At 36.3% G+C, this 16,819-nt stretch overlaps 2 protein-coding genes across 13 annotated transcripts in view; one reads left to right on the top strand and one right to left on the bottom strand.

Moving 5' to 3' along the window:
- LOC133273098 (collagen alpha-1(XI) chain) overlaps window positions 1-16,819 on the bottom strand; it is a 472,710-nt gene that overhangs the window by 282,418 nt on the left and 173,473 nt on the right. The window lies entirely within an intron of this gene.
- On the top strand, window positions 272-15,677 carry RNPC3 (RNA binding region (RNP1, RRM) containing 3). Of its 4 annotated transcripts, none has more exons than XM_061460833.1 (15): window positions 272-527; window positions 1,501-1,548; window positions 2,145-2,263; window positions 3,425-3,505; window positions 4,276-4,387; window positions 4,877-4,945; window positions 6,446-6,591; window positions 7,542-7,667; window positions 8,393-8,529; window positions 9,372-9,533; window positions 9,717-9,811; window positions 9,892-9,950; window positions 10,525-10,657; window positions 11,559-11,631; window positions 15,449-15,677. In XM_061460833.1, exons 1-14 carry the CDS (start codon window positions 300-302, stop codon window positions 11,616-11,618), a joined length of 1,575 nt encoding a protein of 524 aa, XP_061316817.1. In that variant the 5' UTR covers window positions 272-299; the 3' UTR covers window positions 11,619-11,631; window positions 15,449-15,677. The 4 variants fall into 4 exon arrangements, with proteins under 4 accessions (XP_061316817.1, XP_061316826.1, XP_061316847.1 ...); XM_061460842.1 differs by lacking the exon at window positions 15,449-15,677 and adding an exon at window positions 14,524-15,147; XM_061460852.1 differs by lacking the exon at window positions 272-527 and adding an exon at window positions 665-823.

Below are 16,819 nucleotides of genomic sequence, written 5' to 3'. Positions count from 1 at the left end.
ACAGGGTCAGTGCTTTATTGAAGTACCAACTGACAATGTCCACAGCCTTTTGCTCACCAACCAGAGAGGTCACGTCGTAGAAGATGAGGTTGGTAAACCTGTCATACATAGGACCATGCTGACTAGCCTCCTCCCTCCGCATCCCACCAGTCCCAAGCCTGCAGCTACAGCGCGCTGGCCCCGCCCTTCCGCTAGCGACAACCCATCCACAGGCGCCGCCAGTCTCGCGAGACTTGAGACTTAAACTCTCGGCATGCGTGCTTGCTCGGTGTTTTCCTTTCCGGGCCGCGAGTGCTGCTATGGCGGCGTTGGGCTGTGAGGAAGTGAGGGCGGTGGGCCCGGGCCCCGGCCCGCCTCATCCCGGCGTCCCGCCTGGCGTGCCTCTTCATCCCGGCTTGGCGCGGCGGCGTGGCCGGACGCTGCTGGTGCGGCATCTGCCAGCCGAGCTGAGCGCGGCGGAGAAGGAGGATCTGCTGAAACACTTCGGGGCGGTGTCTGTGCGCGTCCTGTCGGACCACGGGCGGCTGGTAAGTGCCGGGACCTAGGGCGGTGCGATCGGGGGAGCGTCTGACCCGGCCGTCCCGTCTCCCCGCAGGCTGCAAGTTCTGTGTACAACGGCCTCAGCTTTGGCCTGCATTACTGTTAGGATTAAGGCTGTGGAAAAGCACTGCGAAAGGGGCTGCTGGTAGGTGTACGAATGCAGTTTCACGGGTCTGCCTTTGAAATATTCCTGTATTTTTTTCTCCCCGAAATTACGAAAACATATGAGTATCTGGTGATGAATGGTGTTTGGAAAGACCCTTATATTCCTGCAGACCTGCAGGTAAATTATGCCTTGTGTCAGGGCCATGCTTTCTTTTGTAGGGTATTAAAAATACTAATTTCATTGTAATGATTTTCCTGATAGATGATCTTATAACGGTGTTAATGGTTTAGGTTTTTAATAGCGAATCATGTAGCGCCAAGGTGAAGTAATAATGTTTGTTAAATTTAAGATGAGCCGTGTATTCTGTGAAGATTCAGTCTAATTTGGAAAGCTTTGCATTTTTAAACTCAAAAAATAAGGAAAAATTTTATGTAAACCATGTAAACTTTAAGAGCACAGCAATAGCTATAATTTTGGGAGCTACTTTGATGAAAATGTTCTTCTGAGAGGTGCTGAAATAAATCTTTTTTTGAAAAGAGGATTCAACTTCTTTATCAATATGTATTTTCTTGCAGTTTAGGATAGCTTTTGCTCACTGGGGGGGGGGGAACAAACCCAAAACAAAAAAACCCAAACGTCTGTTTTCTTGTATTCCTTAAACTCTTGTGTTCCTGTCTTAATTTTTGAGTACAGGAGTTTTTGCGCATCCTTCACCTTTGACTCACATGGGAGTTAGATGGTTACTCTTTGGAAGCTTTCTAATTCATAAGCTTGAACTTCAAATTACTTGTGGGTATACGTTTTATGTTTCTTACCTCTTTGTTTTGAATTGAATTTTTTGTTTTGTTTTATAGAAACATACTGCTTTTGCTACTTTCCCCAGTGAAAATGCAGCTGTGAAGGTTTGTATTAATTTTGTTACTAAATATTCTAGCAAAGCACTTTTCTTAATTGCCAGTTGTGCTCTAAAATGTTTTGCACATCATCTAGCACTTGGTGTTCTGGAAAATAAAATGCAGGGCAATGTAATATTAGAGTTCTGTTTCAGGAGGTGCTAGAAGGATTTGATGGAATGATTGCATCTGTAGAGTCATAAGAAAGGTGAGTTGGAAGGAGCTCATGGAAGTCATCTTATGTTTGTAGTTCAAAGCAAGTGGTTGGTTACTTGAAATCACAGAGATTTACTACGCTGTGTAATAACTGTTATGAAGGCTGAAGTCTTGCTGCTATGTTCAGATGACCTAAGTCTCTGTAACAGTTCTAGCTGTGCGACTTCCATCTTCCATCCTGCTAGCAGGGAAGACGTTGATAAAAACAGGACTGTGAAGGCAGGAATGGTGCGGAACTGTGTCTGTGTTGGCACAGACTTGGTTTAAAGCAGTTGGGGCTGCATCCTGTGTATGGTTTACCAACCAAAGAAAACACAGTTATACTTTGAAATAACGCTAATGTTTTTCCTCTTCCCTTCCTTTCTTTTCTCTATTACAATTATTTGAAGGCTTTGTCAAGACTGCATCAGCTGAAACTTTTAGGTCACACCTTAGTTGTTGAATTTGCAAAGGAGCAAGATAGTGTACAGGTACTTAGCCAGCCTTCTGTCTCGGAGAAATGTAAAAGGTATGTGCATCATAATTTAGTTCTTATGTTTGTGGCCAAGGAAGAGAAATGCATTGTTCATGATACTTTCCTAGTACTATTAAGTAAAAAGATAAATTGTAACTATTTAGAAATGTTAACAGGCAGCTAACACTTCTAAGGCAGTTCAGTTCTATAGGTGACTGCATTCCTTCTGTTAGTATTGTTTCATTCTGTATCATCATGAAATAATTCCAGCCCTTATTCCTATAGTTATTAATAAAACTTTATACAGCAGATAGCCCTGTTTGCTTTTATTTACAGAGCAAGACTCCAGTCTGTGTAAGCTGACCTCTCTGTTGCACAGGTTCCCTGTGTTTAAAAATAATTCTTCGTCCTTTTTTTTTTTTGTTAGAATTATAATTTTCTTCTGCTCTTAAACAATGCTTGCCTGATGTTTCTTTCTGTTTTGAGTAGAATTGACACCTTCTAGGATAACCATCTATTACTGAAATATTATAGCCAGTCTTCTAAGCTGGAGCTGATTTCTATGTATCTAGCTTGGATCATGAGGAGAACAAACATAAAATTGTCTGAGTGTATTTTCAAATACTTAAAGAATATGTAATATTTAGAAAGAAGAATAAAAACATCAATGAGTTGTAATGCTAGTGTGACCAAGAGCCGTGATAGTTTGGGTTTCTATTGTCTTTCAAGTACTTAATTAAAAAAAATAACTTGAATAGTTTGGCTCTTGTGTTTACCTGTGTAATATATAACTAACTGATAGAAGCTACGTGATAGTGTGTAATTAAAATCAGATATAGAGGTTTTAAGTTGCTTATTCCACTCTCTGATTATGAGCAAACCAATATGTAATACTTTTGATTTTATACAGCCTCTGCACAGAGAATAACATGAAATAATTTTAGCTCTTTTCCCTGATTAGATTTAAGTCAGAAGTGTTTGAATATGGGAGACTAACTTAAATCTGCATAAATATCTTTTAGAAGTTTGGTTGCTTTATTTACCTGTATGTATTAATTGTTAAGAATTAAAATGGCTGTAGTAATGCATTGATAAAATATGTTGAGAATACTAATCTGTTTCTTTTGTTTAATCTCATTTACTCAAAAATGTATTTCCTATGTTATGTACTGCACTTAAATTTTGCCATTTAATTAAGACTAAATTAATTTTTAGTTCAGAAGAACAAGTGAAAGCAGAAGAGAAAAAAGAACTAAGCTGTGTTAAAATAGAGGATGGAATTGCACCTGAACATGGGTTAGTGGTGTTTTTTTTTTGGTCTTAATTATCTTATTCTGTTACAGTGTATTTTGAAATAAGTGTTTTGCACTGTTGAAAAAGAATGCAGCCTGCTGCGCTCATTTTGTTTCATAGTAGGCTGCTATTTTACATGCATAGGTGTCGGAATTGTCACAAAGAAGAAATTTTAGTTCTTCAAGTTTGGAGCCCTCACAGTTGAGTAGTGACTGGTTCTTTGAAAGTTGTGGATTGCGTAATAGCCTTCTAGCTATTGCTAGAAGATGCATTGCTTCTTAGGAAGAGTTTGAGTATCCAGTGTTAACATGAGAATACTGTTGACTTACTTTTACAGAGGTTTTTTTTGTTTTTTTTTCCCCCATGTGCATTTTTGTTTATGTGAAAAATAAATTTCTTTTGGGTCTAATATATCCAGCATTTTGAGCATTGAGTTTATGATGTTTGTATAGCATGCTATGCTATGGTTTTGGTTTTGGATGTATTGACTGTTTCTGTGTGCTTCAGGCTTTCTGCATGTTGGTGCTTTCATTGTGCCTAAACCCAGTAAATCTGTCATGCATTAGGGGACTGCTCTCTGATGCTAAAGGCATAATGGAAGTGGTCCATAGCTGTTCTAAGGGAAATATTTCAGTGATACTTCAGATGTAATGAATAATTAAACCTCTAATATTTATTAATTATTAATTACTATCAGTCATTACGTGACAGTGGTGCTAAGATGTCTTGGGTTTTGTTTTTGTGGGTTTGTTTGTTTGTTTTTCTTTCCTCAGCCTCAGCTTTCCCATCAATTCTTGCCTCAAATATTTGTATCCACCACCTTCAAGTACAATTCTAGCAAATATAGCAAATGCCTTGGCAAGCGTGCCCAAATTTTACGTCCAGGTAAGTACAAAAGGAAAAAAAAAGTATAAACATTGAAGCATCTCAGTTTTCCCCTTTAATTACCCAGGGAAATATTTTTTGTCATAGTAAATACTAAGTTAGTTTTCCTGTGATGGTGTTAACCAATAGCAATTTTTTACTATGCTCAGGTAATAAGAATTCATTGACCAAAAGTAACTTATTTCGTTGATGCTGAAGACTTAACTGGATATGATCTTTAATTAGATGTGACCTGAGTACGTGGAATTTCATTCTGGAGGATACTTTACTTTTTTTGATAAGTCTTTTTAGGATGTTGTTATGTTTACTGTTAGTGTTGGATCTCATGTGCAGGTTTTCACATTGTTTAATAACCAGTGTAGTTGTATCTTCATTAAAATTATGCTGTTTTACACTTGCCAGAAGTTACCACTTTAGATACCTGGCAGGGAACTGTTTTCATTCCTTTCTTGGTTAAAAGGAGATCTTCCTTATCTTGCGTTGTTTCAGGTACTTCATCTTATGAATAAAATGAACCTTCCTTCACCTTTTGGACCAATTACTGCTCGTCCTCCAATGGTAACTTTTTTAATACACATTTTGAGTACTGTGAAACAGATTCACAATTTGAAATGTTTGCAACATGGTAGGAGATCTAGGTTAAAACTTAGATTGGAGAAATCTCTAGAGGATAGCAAATACTGCTTCATTTAATTGTGAAAGATTTGCATGTTAGTTCTGTAAAGAAATCTTCTTAACCATTCATAGAACAAAGAAATGTACATGTATGACAGTACTGAAACATTTCAAACTGAGTATTAAAAAAAATATAGCTTCATGTTACAAATGCAGGAAATAAAGAATACCATTAGCACACTGCCTTACAAAGATGTGTTAAGCTCTTGCATTTGTGTGTTTCTTTGCACTTCTGATTAGATTTGGATTGCCAATGAGGTTATAAAGCACTTCTGGATTTAACTTGCTCTATCTCCAGGATGTTTTTTTCAAAGAGATAGGGTTGAGGGGAAACTGGCAGAGGCTTCAGTTTTTCTGGTTTTCTAGAGGAGAGCTTTTTCTGAAGGGAACTAGAAATACCAGCTCTGTGGTCTTGGTGCTCTTTTGCTGTGATAGAGTAGTTTTACTGATTGCCAGTGGAATATTCTGCAAGTGAGGACTTGCATTAGTAGTGTTAGGTACAGTATTTGGATATATGCTCTGTCTTTGCCATAACAGGACTGCTAAAAGGGGAGCTATCTGATAACGAAAACTATGAAATCTATCAAATGAATTCACACTGATTTCTCTAGAAATTTTATTCGTTGCCTGATACTGGCCCAGATTAAGCACTATGAATTTAATGGTTGTGCAGAAAAGGATAGTAAGGAGAGAAGTCAGTCCTCAAAATTCCTAGAGCAGATTCTAAAGGGCACAGAGTATTTCCAATGCCAGAAGACATCAGTGCCTTATGGAACTGATGGTACATAAAGTACCTTTAGTAGTGGGATTTTTGAAATGGAGGTGGATTTTGTAAATAATGAATTCCTTACACGTGGTTTTGCAGTCTTGGTGAAAAAACTCATTTCTTTCATTAAGTCCTCACTCCTTATAGAAACAGAAATGTAACTTCGACAGGTGGTAGAAGGCTCAATATAGAAACTGAGATGGCTTGGGAGCTTAGGCCTCCTCCCATGTTTTGACCATATTCTTCTCAGAGAAAGTCCTTAAAGCTGAGTGCAAAATAAAAACCCAGGGCTATAGTTGCGGGTTTTTTTTTAACTCCTCAAATTAAAACAAGAAAACCTCTACTGTTATGCTTCAGAAAGCAGGATTTTTGTTTGTTGTTTTTTTCTTCTTGTGGAAATTTTTCATTATTAACTAATTATTAAGTTTAACAAAATAGAATTGAGATGGCTATAAACATACATGAAAAAAGACTTCTTGTCATGTTCTCATTTATTGCTTTGGCTGTTTTTATTATGTAAGGGAAAACCAGCTTTTTTTTCTTAAAATGTTTAGTTACTTTAAAAAAAAAAACTAAAAAAAATCAAAAACACACTAAAATTTTTTCCCCATAATTAGTATGAAGAGTATTTACCAGCACCTGTGCCACCTCCACCAGTTCCACCTTTTCCTCCTGAGGAGCCTCCTTTGCCTGAAGAGGAAGAGCAGCAATCTAGTGGAGATGAATCAGAATATGAAAGTGATAATGAGGAGGAAAAGGAGAGGTATGCATGTTATGGTCATTTGCCAGTTGTTGGGCTCTTTTAAAGTGGTGATTATACTTTTCTAGCTTCTAGTTCAGCAAATGGTGGAATCTGGTAATGTTTGCAGTACAGATAATCCTTCCAGATGCTTAAGGAATCTCCAGAGTGACTTAAATTGACAGTGCTGTTTTGAATCACAGCAAGAGAAGAAACATGGCCAAATGGTATGCAAATTACCATATGTTCACATTTCCAAAACCAAAAAAAACCCCAACAAATTAGAAACTCTGAATGAAGAAAGAGTGCAGATACAAGGAAGCAACCATTAGTTTCTTTTCTGGGTTCTTCGCTTTTCCAGAGCTTTACTGAGTAAACTACTCACTACTACTGCATTATGTGTGCACTCTGAATTTTAAAATGTTCTTTGCACATCAGTGTGTGTTCCTAGAAGTAATAATAATGGGAGGTTGTGTGTGCTGAGGATTCTCTTAGTGTTTTGGGACTGAATTGCATCATCATAGCTTTTTTTTTTTAGTATCTTTAAAGAAAATTGCTTCTTCATTATATATTATTTGTTTTTAAACTAAAAAGTAAATCAAAGTCCCTGTGCTATATTCAGACAAATACATGAATTTAGAAAAAAGCACTACTGTTGAGTGAAAATGGTGCTATTAGAAAAGGTTCAGGCTGGGGCTTCTTCGCATTTCTGCAGCTTCAGTGTCCTAATTAGATGCATTCTTGGGGAAGGAAGTGACATCACTGAACTCATTATAATGAATTAAGTACTCTGTGTATATCAGTTTATGTGTTAGTTTATTAATGTAGATTTGGTTTTAAAGTAGCTAGACTTATAACTGTTCTGAAAATCTGTATTTCAGGGGCTTTCAGAAAGGGGGAAGGGTTTTCAAAATGAGTATTTTCAAATAAAATGTAAACCACTTGGGTTCTTTTTAAAATTTTGTTTAAAACAGAATGACCAAGTTGATGGAATTAGCAACCCTTCAGCCTAAAAGACCAATAAACACGAAGAGGCGTGGTGTTCAAAAAAGACGAAGAATTAAAGACTTACTGAATGTTCCCATGTGTACTCCTCAGAGGTTTGTATTTTTTGCGGGTTTTGCACTTTTTCAGAAGATTATTATTTTACTAAATGACAGTCTCTGTATCATGTTTGCTTTAGTGTTGCTGTTTTAAAACAAGCCTTCTTCAATGATATGTAAGTTTGATAGTGAAGTTGATCTTCCCTTATCCTCATGCTTGGTTTTATTGCTGTAAAGGTCCACATTTTCTGTAATTTAAGCTCTGAGTCTCCTCATCAGCCTTAATCTGTAAAGTGGTGTTTGTTTCTCTTGCTATATCAAAATAACAAAAGTCCCTTTTTCATAAAAAAGAAACCCAATTTCATATCACAGCTGTGACACAAGCAGTCTGAATTTATTGTTTAGGATATGTCTCAAAGTGAAAATTAGAAAGTATGAAAAGAGTAATACTAAAAGAATAAAATTGATTGGCTCTAGAATAAGTTAGGGTTCTGAAACTGCAGCACTGTGGCACAGTAGACACCAGTGTATTATTTCTGTGTAGTGATGACCAAGTTTTTCATAAATGCCTGTGTATACTGTAATGCAGTATGCAGTTCTTGGTTTTGCTTTCACAGCTAGCCATACCTTCTGTATTCATGGTGTGTTAATCAACTTGAATGATACTGGGTAAAATTTATGAAATGGGGAATTGATGTATTTGTAACAGCAGCATAAAATCTCTCTGGAAGAAATCTTGTATTTGACTACGCAGTCATCAGTTATTTTTTTTATTTAAACAGTAATTTGCACCCTGCACTGTCACCTTCAGATGTCTTTGATCAGCCACAGCGTGTAGGTCATAAAAAAATTGAGTTCCATATTAATACTGACATCCCAGCTGTTCTTCAGATAAATTCAGAAAAGGAAAAAAATAATGGTAAGAGAGTTTGCACTTCAAATGTATTTAATATTAAATTCATGTGGTTTCAGTGTGTGGAAGGCTGCTGAAATTTATGCCAGGGATTCCTTTCTTCTATACTGGATTTTTCATAACGGTATATATCACAGTTTGTTTCAGAACACCAGCTTGTGTCTTGTCGCATTTGCTGGTTTTTTCCATGTTGAAGCACAGAATTTTGTGCTTTGGTACAGTAAAGGATCTAGAGGATTTTGAAGATTTCTTCCTCTCCTGTGATCTGTGGGTTGATGGTAAATTGCACTCTTTTATGGTGTTTTTTAGCAAATATTCTGTAAATGCATTCTCATTATTACATAGTGTAATTTCATGTGTCAAGCTGATTTCAGATTTTCCTTTTCCAGCTCTTAGAAAGCAGCATTCAAATGATTGCCAGCTCCTTTATGATGCACAAATTACATGCTATGACGATGGTGGGCAATAATAGCAATGAGGTGTGGTGGTTTCTTACAGGGTTGTGGTCAGTCTGTGTTTCTCTTACTTTACAGTAATATGCAGAGTAAATAAATGGTTTCTTTAGTTAAGCCATTGAAATGTATACAGTCTTGGAACAACAAGTGTAGTTTCACCTTAACTGGTGTGTGCTATGGCTTTATATATAGTACACTTGATTTTATATAGCATAGAGCAGGTGTGTTTGTCAAACCAGGGATTAAGACACATTTCTCTGGGATGTGTTCAGATTGCTTTACAAAGTCTACTACATGAAAATATTATTGAAAGGCGTATGTTTTTTTTCTTGCTGTTGATCCTCTTGTGTATAAACATACAAATCACTTCTATGTTACATGCTGAAATTTCAGACCTTTATTCAGCCACAGAAGAAATCAGTAATACAGGCTTTGGAAGGATTTTCCCAGCCCCTACTTCAAATGATAAAATGGAAACTGAAGAGGAGGAGGATGAAATACCATCAGAATTTATTTCTAGAAGGGATCTAGAAAAAAACAGACTGTCTAGCGAAGGTACAACTGTGAGAATAAATTACCTCATAATAGCTCTTTCATTTGTTGCAAAAAATAGTTTAAATAAGTATCCTGTATTAAGTATCGTAAGTATCATAATAAATTTATATATTAAATGTATTTACTTTATACTTAGCAAAAAGTATGAAGTAAGTAAATGAGCTAAAACATTCTCTTTTTCAGAAATGGAAAAATTTTCTGTTTTCAAAAACTATGAGCCAGGTGATCCAAATTGCAGGATATATGTGAAGAATTTAGCTAAACAAGTTCAAGAAAAGGTAGGTAAACCAGTAAATTTAAGTGTTGATCAGAAAGGCTTTTTGTCAGCTTTCCTCTTATACCTACCCTTTTATTCCAGGATCTCAAGTTCATTTTTGGAAGATATGTTGACTTCCAGTCAGAAATGGAACGAAATATGTAAGTGAATTTGGTATTTGGTTAAAATTAAGCCTTTTATGTTAACTTCTGTCATACTAGTAAAAATTGGGTTTTAAAATCTAATAATAACTACTTTTTTTCTTTATGCTTCTGCATAAACAGTATTTTTCTGCTTGAACAGTGCCTGAAGACGCTTTGTTCCTGCCCATGGCGGGGGGGGGGGGGGGGGGGGTGTGGTTGGAACTTTCCAACCCTAACAATTCTATGATTCTAAGGCAGTATTATTTTTCCTGTATGTTTTCATTATCATATCTACTGTTTATGGGCTTAGAGACACAGAATAAACAGTGGAAATGATTGTGTGTGTGATCACTTTGCATATGTCGTTTACTGCAGTTGCACATCAGTTTGCCATTCTGCAGACTAATGTCACTTTTTAGTAAATTAATCCCCCAGGCAAAATGGTCCTCCCTAGTAATATAATCCCTGCTTGTAGGCTCTGCTTCCATTTCTGCTATTTTTCCATCTTGAAGCATGAAGGTTATATTTGTACTGTGAAATGTGAAAGTGTGGTTAAACATGAGTGAGTCCCAATTCTCAATTTTGCTTCTAGGTTTGATATACGTTTGATGAAAGAAGGCCGTATGAAGGGACAGGCTTTCATTGGACTTCCTAATGAAAAAGCAGCTGCTAAAGCTTTAAACGAAGCAAATGGATATGTCTTATTTGAAAAACCCATGGTGGTTGTATCTTTTTCTTCAAATATTTACATTATATCATTTGTAATCTGTCTGTCAACCTCTACTTTTGCTGTCATAGTGTTCAACTTATTAGAAGTCTGTGGAAAGAGGAAATACCTTAAGAAAACCAGGCAGCATAGCATATGATCGTTAATTTTTGTATAACTAAAAAATATATTGGGGCATACCTTCTGAAATAGGAAATTAACTGTAGTTTATCGAAGATAATTAAAATCGTATTCCTTGGTCTTACCTCTTTGATCCTGCAAAAACAATACAAAAGATAATTTAACTTGCATGATGAATTTGTTTTAATTAAGTAAGCCTTTTGACTTGCTTATAGAATTTATTTAGACTGCTTCTGCAGCTGGAACTGTCAGTTGCTTTTTGGGCCTGTGAAGCACATTGGGATTTCAACACTTTTGTTGTATTGCCCTGTTTTTTTTGTCTGCAAGTCCTTTCTTATTCACTTAAACGTTTCATAGTTTATTTCCTTTATGTGTGCTAGTGTTCACCCCAGCCTCTGTTCCTTTTACCTTTTTCCCTCCCAAATACCTACTGAAACATCAAAGTTATGAAAATAACATGTTAGGATGGAGGATTGTAAATATCAAGTAATTATCTTGCTATAGTTATTCTGTTTGCACCTAATCCATTCCTGATTAGTCCTTCTTGTTTACTTAGTATTGTAATCGCTTGGACAGGAGCTCTTAAAATGTTTTTATACTGCAAATCAGTGAGGTCCTAATCTTTAACTAATAGCCACTCTTGTTGTAATATTCTGTACTAGAATTGATTCACAGATAAAGGCCACTTCTGTTATCTGTTGCTGAAATAATACTTCTTTTTTTCTTCTTGATTCACTTCTGTTTACCAGTGACACTTTTAGTCCTTAACAGAATTGCAGCAATTTGCTCGTTCAGCTAGACCAAAACAGGATGCCAATGAAGGGAAAAGAAAAAAGTAAAACCATCCACAAGGTATGGTTTCCTTCCTGAAAATAAAAATAAAGAAATAGGCTGGGTTTTATTTGGGTGTTGTGTTTTTTGGTTTTTGGGGGGGGGGGGGGGAGTGTTTATTTTTATATAATGGCTCTTTAGGAATAGTGTTGTGGAGGGGAAGTGTTCCATACAATTTCATTCTCTTAAATGTGCATTAATAGTAGAAAAGCAGAATGCAAGGTATATAGTTGGTGTGAGTTTAACACGTTGCTCCTTAGTCCGTTTAGAAACTCAGAAACTGCTGTTTCCCTAATTCTCATATCCAAGAGTAGTTGTCAGTTTCTCTAGCTGTTAGTCTAAGGGGAGCTAAGGATAATAATTCTGTGAAATTGGACCATTAATCTTTTAGTAATCTTCCGGAGTTTTGGCTTTGAAGAGAGTTGCCTCTCTTCTCCTTCACTTCTGTCCCCAGCACTATAAAGTGATCCTGAAGAACTTTTCCAGCAATAAACTTACTTCTGGTAGCTGTGTAAAGAACCTTTGGCTTTGATAATTTTGGGAAATGAGATCTTAGTGCTCTTGCCACATCCTGATTTAGGAAAGGGTATTTTGTCAGAAAGTGCTGCTTAATGTTGCCATTAATCAAGTCTTCCTTTGTTGTGGAATGCGTAGGTCCTGATTTTTCGCATTGTTGTCTAAACTTAATGGGAAACTAACTTTCAGCAGAAATTAATTAATATGTAACTTTATTTCCTGTCATATAACTTTACTTCACTATTGCTTACTTTTAGCTTATTGCTTTATGTAACTCAAGTAAAATCAGTTCTAATTTCACTTTCAGGGGTTTCATGCCCTGAAAATATTTGATTAGTGAACAGTCTCAAATTAGCACGTGAAGTAACTGGTGCAAAAATTAGAAGCATTCATTTCTCAATCTGCACCCTCTAATAGATCGCTTACCTCAAATTTAAAGGGGATTTAACTTCCTTACAGATTACTGTTAGGCATCACTAAGGTTCTTCTACCTAAGACTAAACAAACTCAAAGTTTAGGCTGAATGCTTCTGAAACATTCCACTTAATCCAGGATAGGTTTTAATCTGGATGTTTTCATTGTTGTAGCTTGGGGGGGGGGGGGGGGGGGAGGGGGAAGCCTTGAAGTTTGAAATAAAGGATGTTAACAGCTGGTTTTGATTTTTAAAAATTGGTTGGGGACCCCACAGTATGGTTATTGTGAGAGTAGTATTTCCAACAGTTACTTCTGTTAGAGGTTTCTTGTTCTGTCAGTTGTCTAAGGATTTTTTTTATCAGATTGTAGTTGAGCTTGTCGTGCTCATTTCTGAGATGCTGTTTGGTCTCAGGAGTTCCTATTTTGAATTATTGATCTGTGGTTTACAAAATCTGTATTTTGTCGGATTAAAGATCATGTTTTTTACAGGCATTATTCTGTACTGGTCATTGAAAAGAGATGAATGAGCCTTGGCTAAAGTATTCTGTTAGAAACAAGGGTTTAGGGGAATGTTTCAGTCTTGTTTTTCTCCTTCCTTGTTAGAAAAAAGCCACTTGTATTTCTGTCATTTTATCTAGTGTCTAATCAAAAAAAAATCACAAAATTACTAATGGTTCTTTAAATACAAGAAGCAGCTTGAAGTGTTTTAGCTATTGGAAAGCCTTTTATATGAATTCTGAACATTTTTATTCTTTTAGGAATTCAGAATCTTTCCAACTAGTTTTGTACTTTAAATCCAATTCTGACTTTGCTGAACGTGCTAAGTAATACTTTAAGGATACATAAGGAAAATAACAAAGTAATTGGTTATTAATCATGTTGATCATCAACTCATAAGCTTTTTTTAGAGTGAGCAAACACATATGTATGCAAGACTTGTTTGTGCACCTGGGACTCTTACATGAGTTACCCTGATGTCAGTGTTTGATGTGTCAAGGGCAGAACTTCATTACTTTGACTTTGCATATAAAGAGCACAGAATGCATCATAGACTAATACAGATTTCTAGGAATCCATGGGTTTTAATTAAAAATGTTAATTTCCCTTCAAAACTACTGATGAAACTGAATCCTATTTCTGCATGACTCTCTTCTCCTGTTCCTGCTGGAATATTCTGATGGATGTTGATTTTTGATGCAAAATTCCATGGCAGAAAGCTGAGTCTGCAAGGAAAAACAGTGTCAGAATCTCATTTGAAACATGAATATGCATATAAACAAGTTTATGCAAACTTTTAAGGGGCTTCACATTTGATCTGTATCATGGGGAGTGGGCAGTGTGTGTGTTTTTAATTTTTGGTTACTTCTAAACAGGGAGAAGCTGTGTTAACTTTACGAATGTAAATGTAATTTTCTTTCATATTTTCTCTACAAAGGTTTTATACTTTGTAGATAAAGTACTACTTATGGTTTATGAAAATACTGTGTAACTCATTGGCTGAAAATGTCTTTTTCTTGACAGACTAGCAGAAATTTCAGTTAGTACTTGGGGTGGCTATATTTTCTGTAGCTAAAATACAGTTTCTGGGGAGAAGGGTTTTGTAGAAGAAACTGGTGTTGAGAGGTTTCCAGCTTCTTCACAGGGAAGAAGTGACTTGAAAGCCTTCCTTGAATGGAAACGTGGTTGGGTTTTGGACCTGATGGAAAAAGTGAGTCTGTAAAATGGCAAAGATCATTGAAGGAGAATTAATGAGGCAGAAAAATCTGATGTTGTCCTAGTAGTTACAGTTATCAAAAAATGTATTTACTTTTGAATATGGAGTTTAGTGTTGATGGACTCCTCAGCCATCATTAAATCTTATAAGGGGGCAGAATTGTATTTTATCAGACACACGTACTTGCTTTTGATAGGTAGCATAAAGTTATGTGTATGCATTACTGAGAATCAAGTAAAATTAAACCACATTCTGCTGTTCTTCTTTAGAAACATTCCTGCGTAAAATACTGCAGTAATACTGTCATGCAGAGTGTATCCTTTCTTGTTGTATCCTTTTTTTGTACAATGTTTCCTGTAGCACTCAACTACATCTAAGTTTTGGTATAGGGCAGGTGTGGGGAGTTTGTATGTTCTAGTGCCTGAACTAACCTGGTAACTTTAAAAGCAAAGGGCACCTTCTCAGAGGAAAAAGAAAAATCCCTGAGTTGACTGTCCAGAGTGAACAGATACAATAGGGGTTCTTAGTCTTAAAAGGTGGCCTCCACCTTCCTCCTCAAAGGTCTTATAACTTGCTAATTTGGTCCAATTCATTAGCTTGTATGAGCTGATGTTCTGCTAATGCTCCACTAATGTATGTGGAGCTGTGCTGAACTCACACTGGATGTTGTCTTGTTTTTCTTCAAATATAATAATAATAATAATATATTGGTTAAAAATGTTGCAGAGCAGTTCTTAGTGATATGAGACGGTTGAACAATATTTTAGGTTGTTGTCCTGGTATATGAGAAACAATCTGTAATTGACTTAGTTTGTATGTTCCTTACTGTTTCATTCTTGAGTAAAGAAGAAAATCTAACAATATCTCACAGTGAAATATTTGGAATGGAGCTATTAATCGCTGCTACCTTTGACCTTTTTGTTATGTCGGGGTTTTTTATTTTTTTAATTGTTCTCTGCACTGCAGGTAATAGTGTTGCCAGTGACTTCTATTTTCTTATGGGTTTCATATTATAGTGGCATTTAATTTACTGTAATATAAAATTAATACAGCCTGTATCAAGTCAGATTTTTTTCAGACACTCAACGATTTTTTTAAATGCCAGGTATCTTTCAATTTAGTTGTTAAAAGAAAGCATAGCACTACTATTTTCCTGCTTGATCTTACTTTTAACATGCCTTTGTGATGTTCCAGGTCCCTTTTGTGTTCCATCTCTTTCAAGTATTACCAAGCTGGGGGAAGAACAGTGTAATCTTCAGGACTTTCGAACTGTGCGTAGTGGCCTTTCCAAAGTATTTAAGGCAGAGTATAAATTTTCTCATATTAAAGATTCCAGTTATCTTTAAGCTGTCACAAGATTTACAGGACAAATGAATGTTAGTTTGCTTGTGAAATTTCTAATAAATTATTTCCTTTCTCTTGATTTTGCCTTTTTCTCTTCAGTTTGACTTTTGTTGTGGGATTAGGGAGTGGGAAGGAGGAGGAAGATGATTTTTACCTTTTTTTATAACAGGTGAACGGTACAGTTGTAGCTGTGCAACATGTTCTAGATGATTCCGAGTATACATTCATATGCACCTCCTTGAGTATGATGTTTAGCTGTTAGTGTTTCGGGCTAAAAAAATAAGAAAATCTAAGGATAATATCATTTACTGTGATGAGTTTTTTTGGTTTATTTCTTGTTTTGGAGACTAAGCAATAGGAGCAGTGCACTGGCATGAATTTGTGCTTTGAAACTGGGTATTGTTTTTTCATCAGTAATTAATTGTTCATCCACATATTGAAAAATATAGCTAGTGAAGCTAAAGCCATTAAACCAGAAGTAGCTGTTAAAACCATGCTGGATCAACAGGAGTTGATAGGATTTCCTCATCATGTCTCTGTGATACATTGCTTGTCTGCACTGACTCAGGCAAGTTTGATAAAATACAAGTTTGTGACAGGATAAAGTTCAAATTGCCAGTGATAGGGACTCTGCAAAAACAAGACTGAAGTGATACACTACCCGGATCTAATCACTAATAACAGCTGGTGTAAGTTACTGGGCATGTATAAGATCAGTTTAAGATCAATAGGTGGCCCTTTGGGGAGAAGACACTCAGCCTGTGACTGATCGCAGAAGGTGGAGTCTTCTGATTCGGAGAAATCTCCAGGAACTCGCCAACAAAGTTGAAGTTGACAAGCAGGTATTCTTTCTTGCAGTGCCTGGAGACACGGGGGATAGCTCTTTCTAGCGTGTCTCATCTGAGCATCAACCAGGCTGTGATTATATTGTCCTTAAACATACATATTCATTAGATTGCATACATATTCATGGAGTTACTTATACATTACATCATACTTCTAGAGCATTCCTCCCGCGTGCACACTAAAATGTGGTAGTGGGCTTTGGGACGCCCAGTGGTTATTTCTTCATCATCCTTATTACTTCATTTCAGGATCGTTGTCATGTCAGTAACCACCAGGCCAGTTTTGGCCAGTTCTTGTGCAATGCTTATCTTAGCCATTTCTTTATTATGTTAGTTGCTAACAAAGCCTAAAGTCCTTGAAGTTACTTATTTACAA

The sequence above is a fragment of the Pezoporus flaviventris genome, unplaced genomic scaffold, assembly GCF_033815535.1.
Source record: "Pezoporus flaviventris isolate CSIRO_AGI_PZ_B2104156 unplaced genomic scaffold, CSIRO_AGI_Pfla_v1 ptg000001l, whole genome shotgun sequence".
Lineage (NCBI taxonomy): Eukaryota > Metazoa > Chordata > Aves > Psittaciformes > Psittacidae > Pezoporus > Pezoporus flaviventris.
This window is presented reverse-complemented; position numbering and strand designations above follow the sequence as displayed.

Coding starts and splice junctions, on each gene's coding strand:
- RNPC3 (XM_061460833.1), top strand. CDS start 300: ATGGCGGCGTTGGGCTGTGAGGAAGTGAGGGCGGTGGGCCCGGGCCCC. Junction 1,549..2,144: donor GTGAAAATGCAGCTGTGAAG/GTTTGTATTAAT, acceptor AATTATTTGAAG/GCTTTGTCAAGACTGCATCA. Junction 7,668..8,392: donor CCCATGTGTACTCCTCAGAG/GTTTGTATTTTT, acceptor TTATTTAAACAG/TAATTTGCACCCTGCACTGT.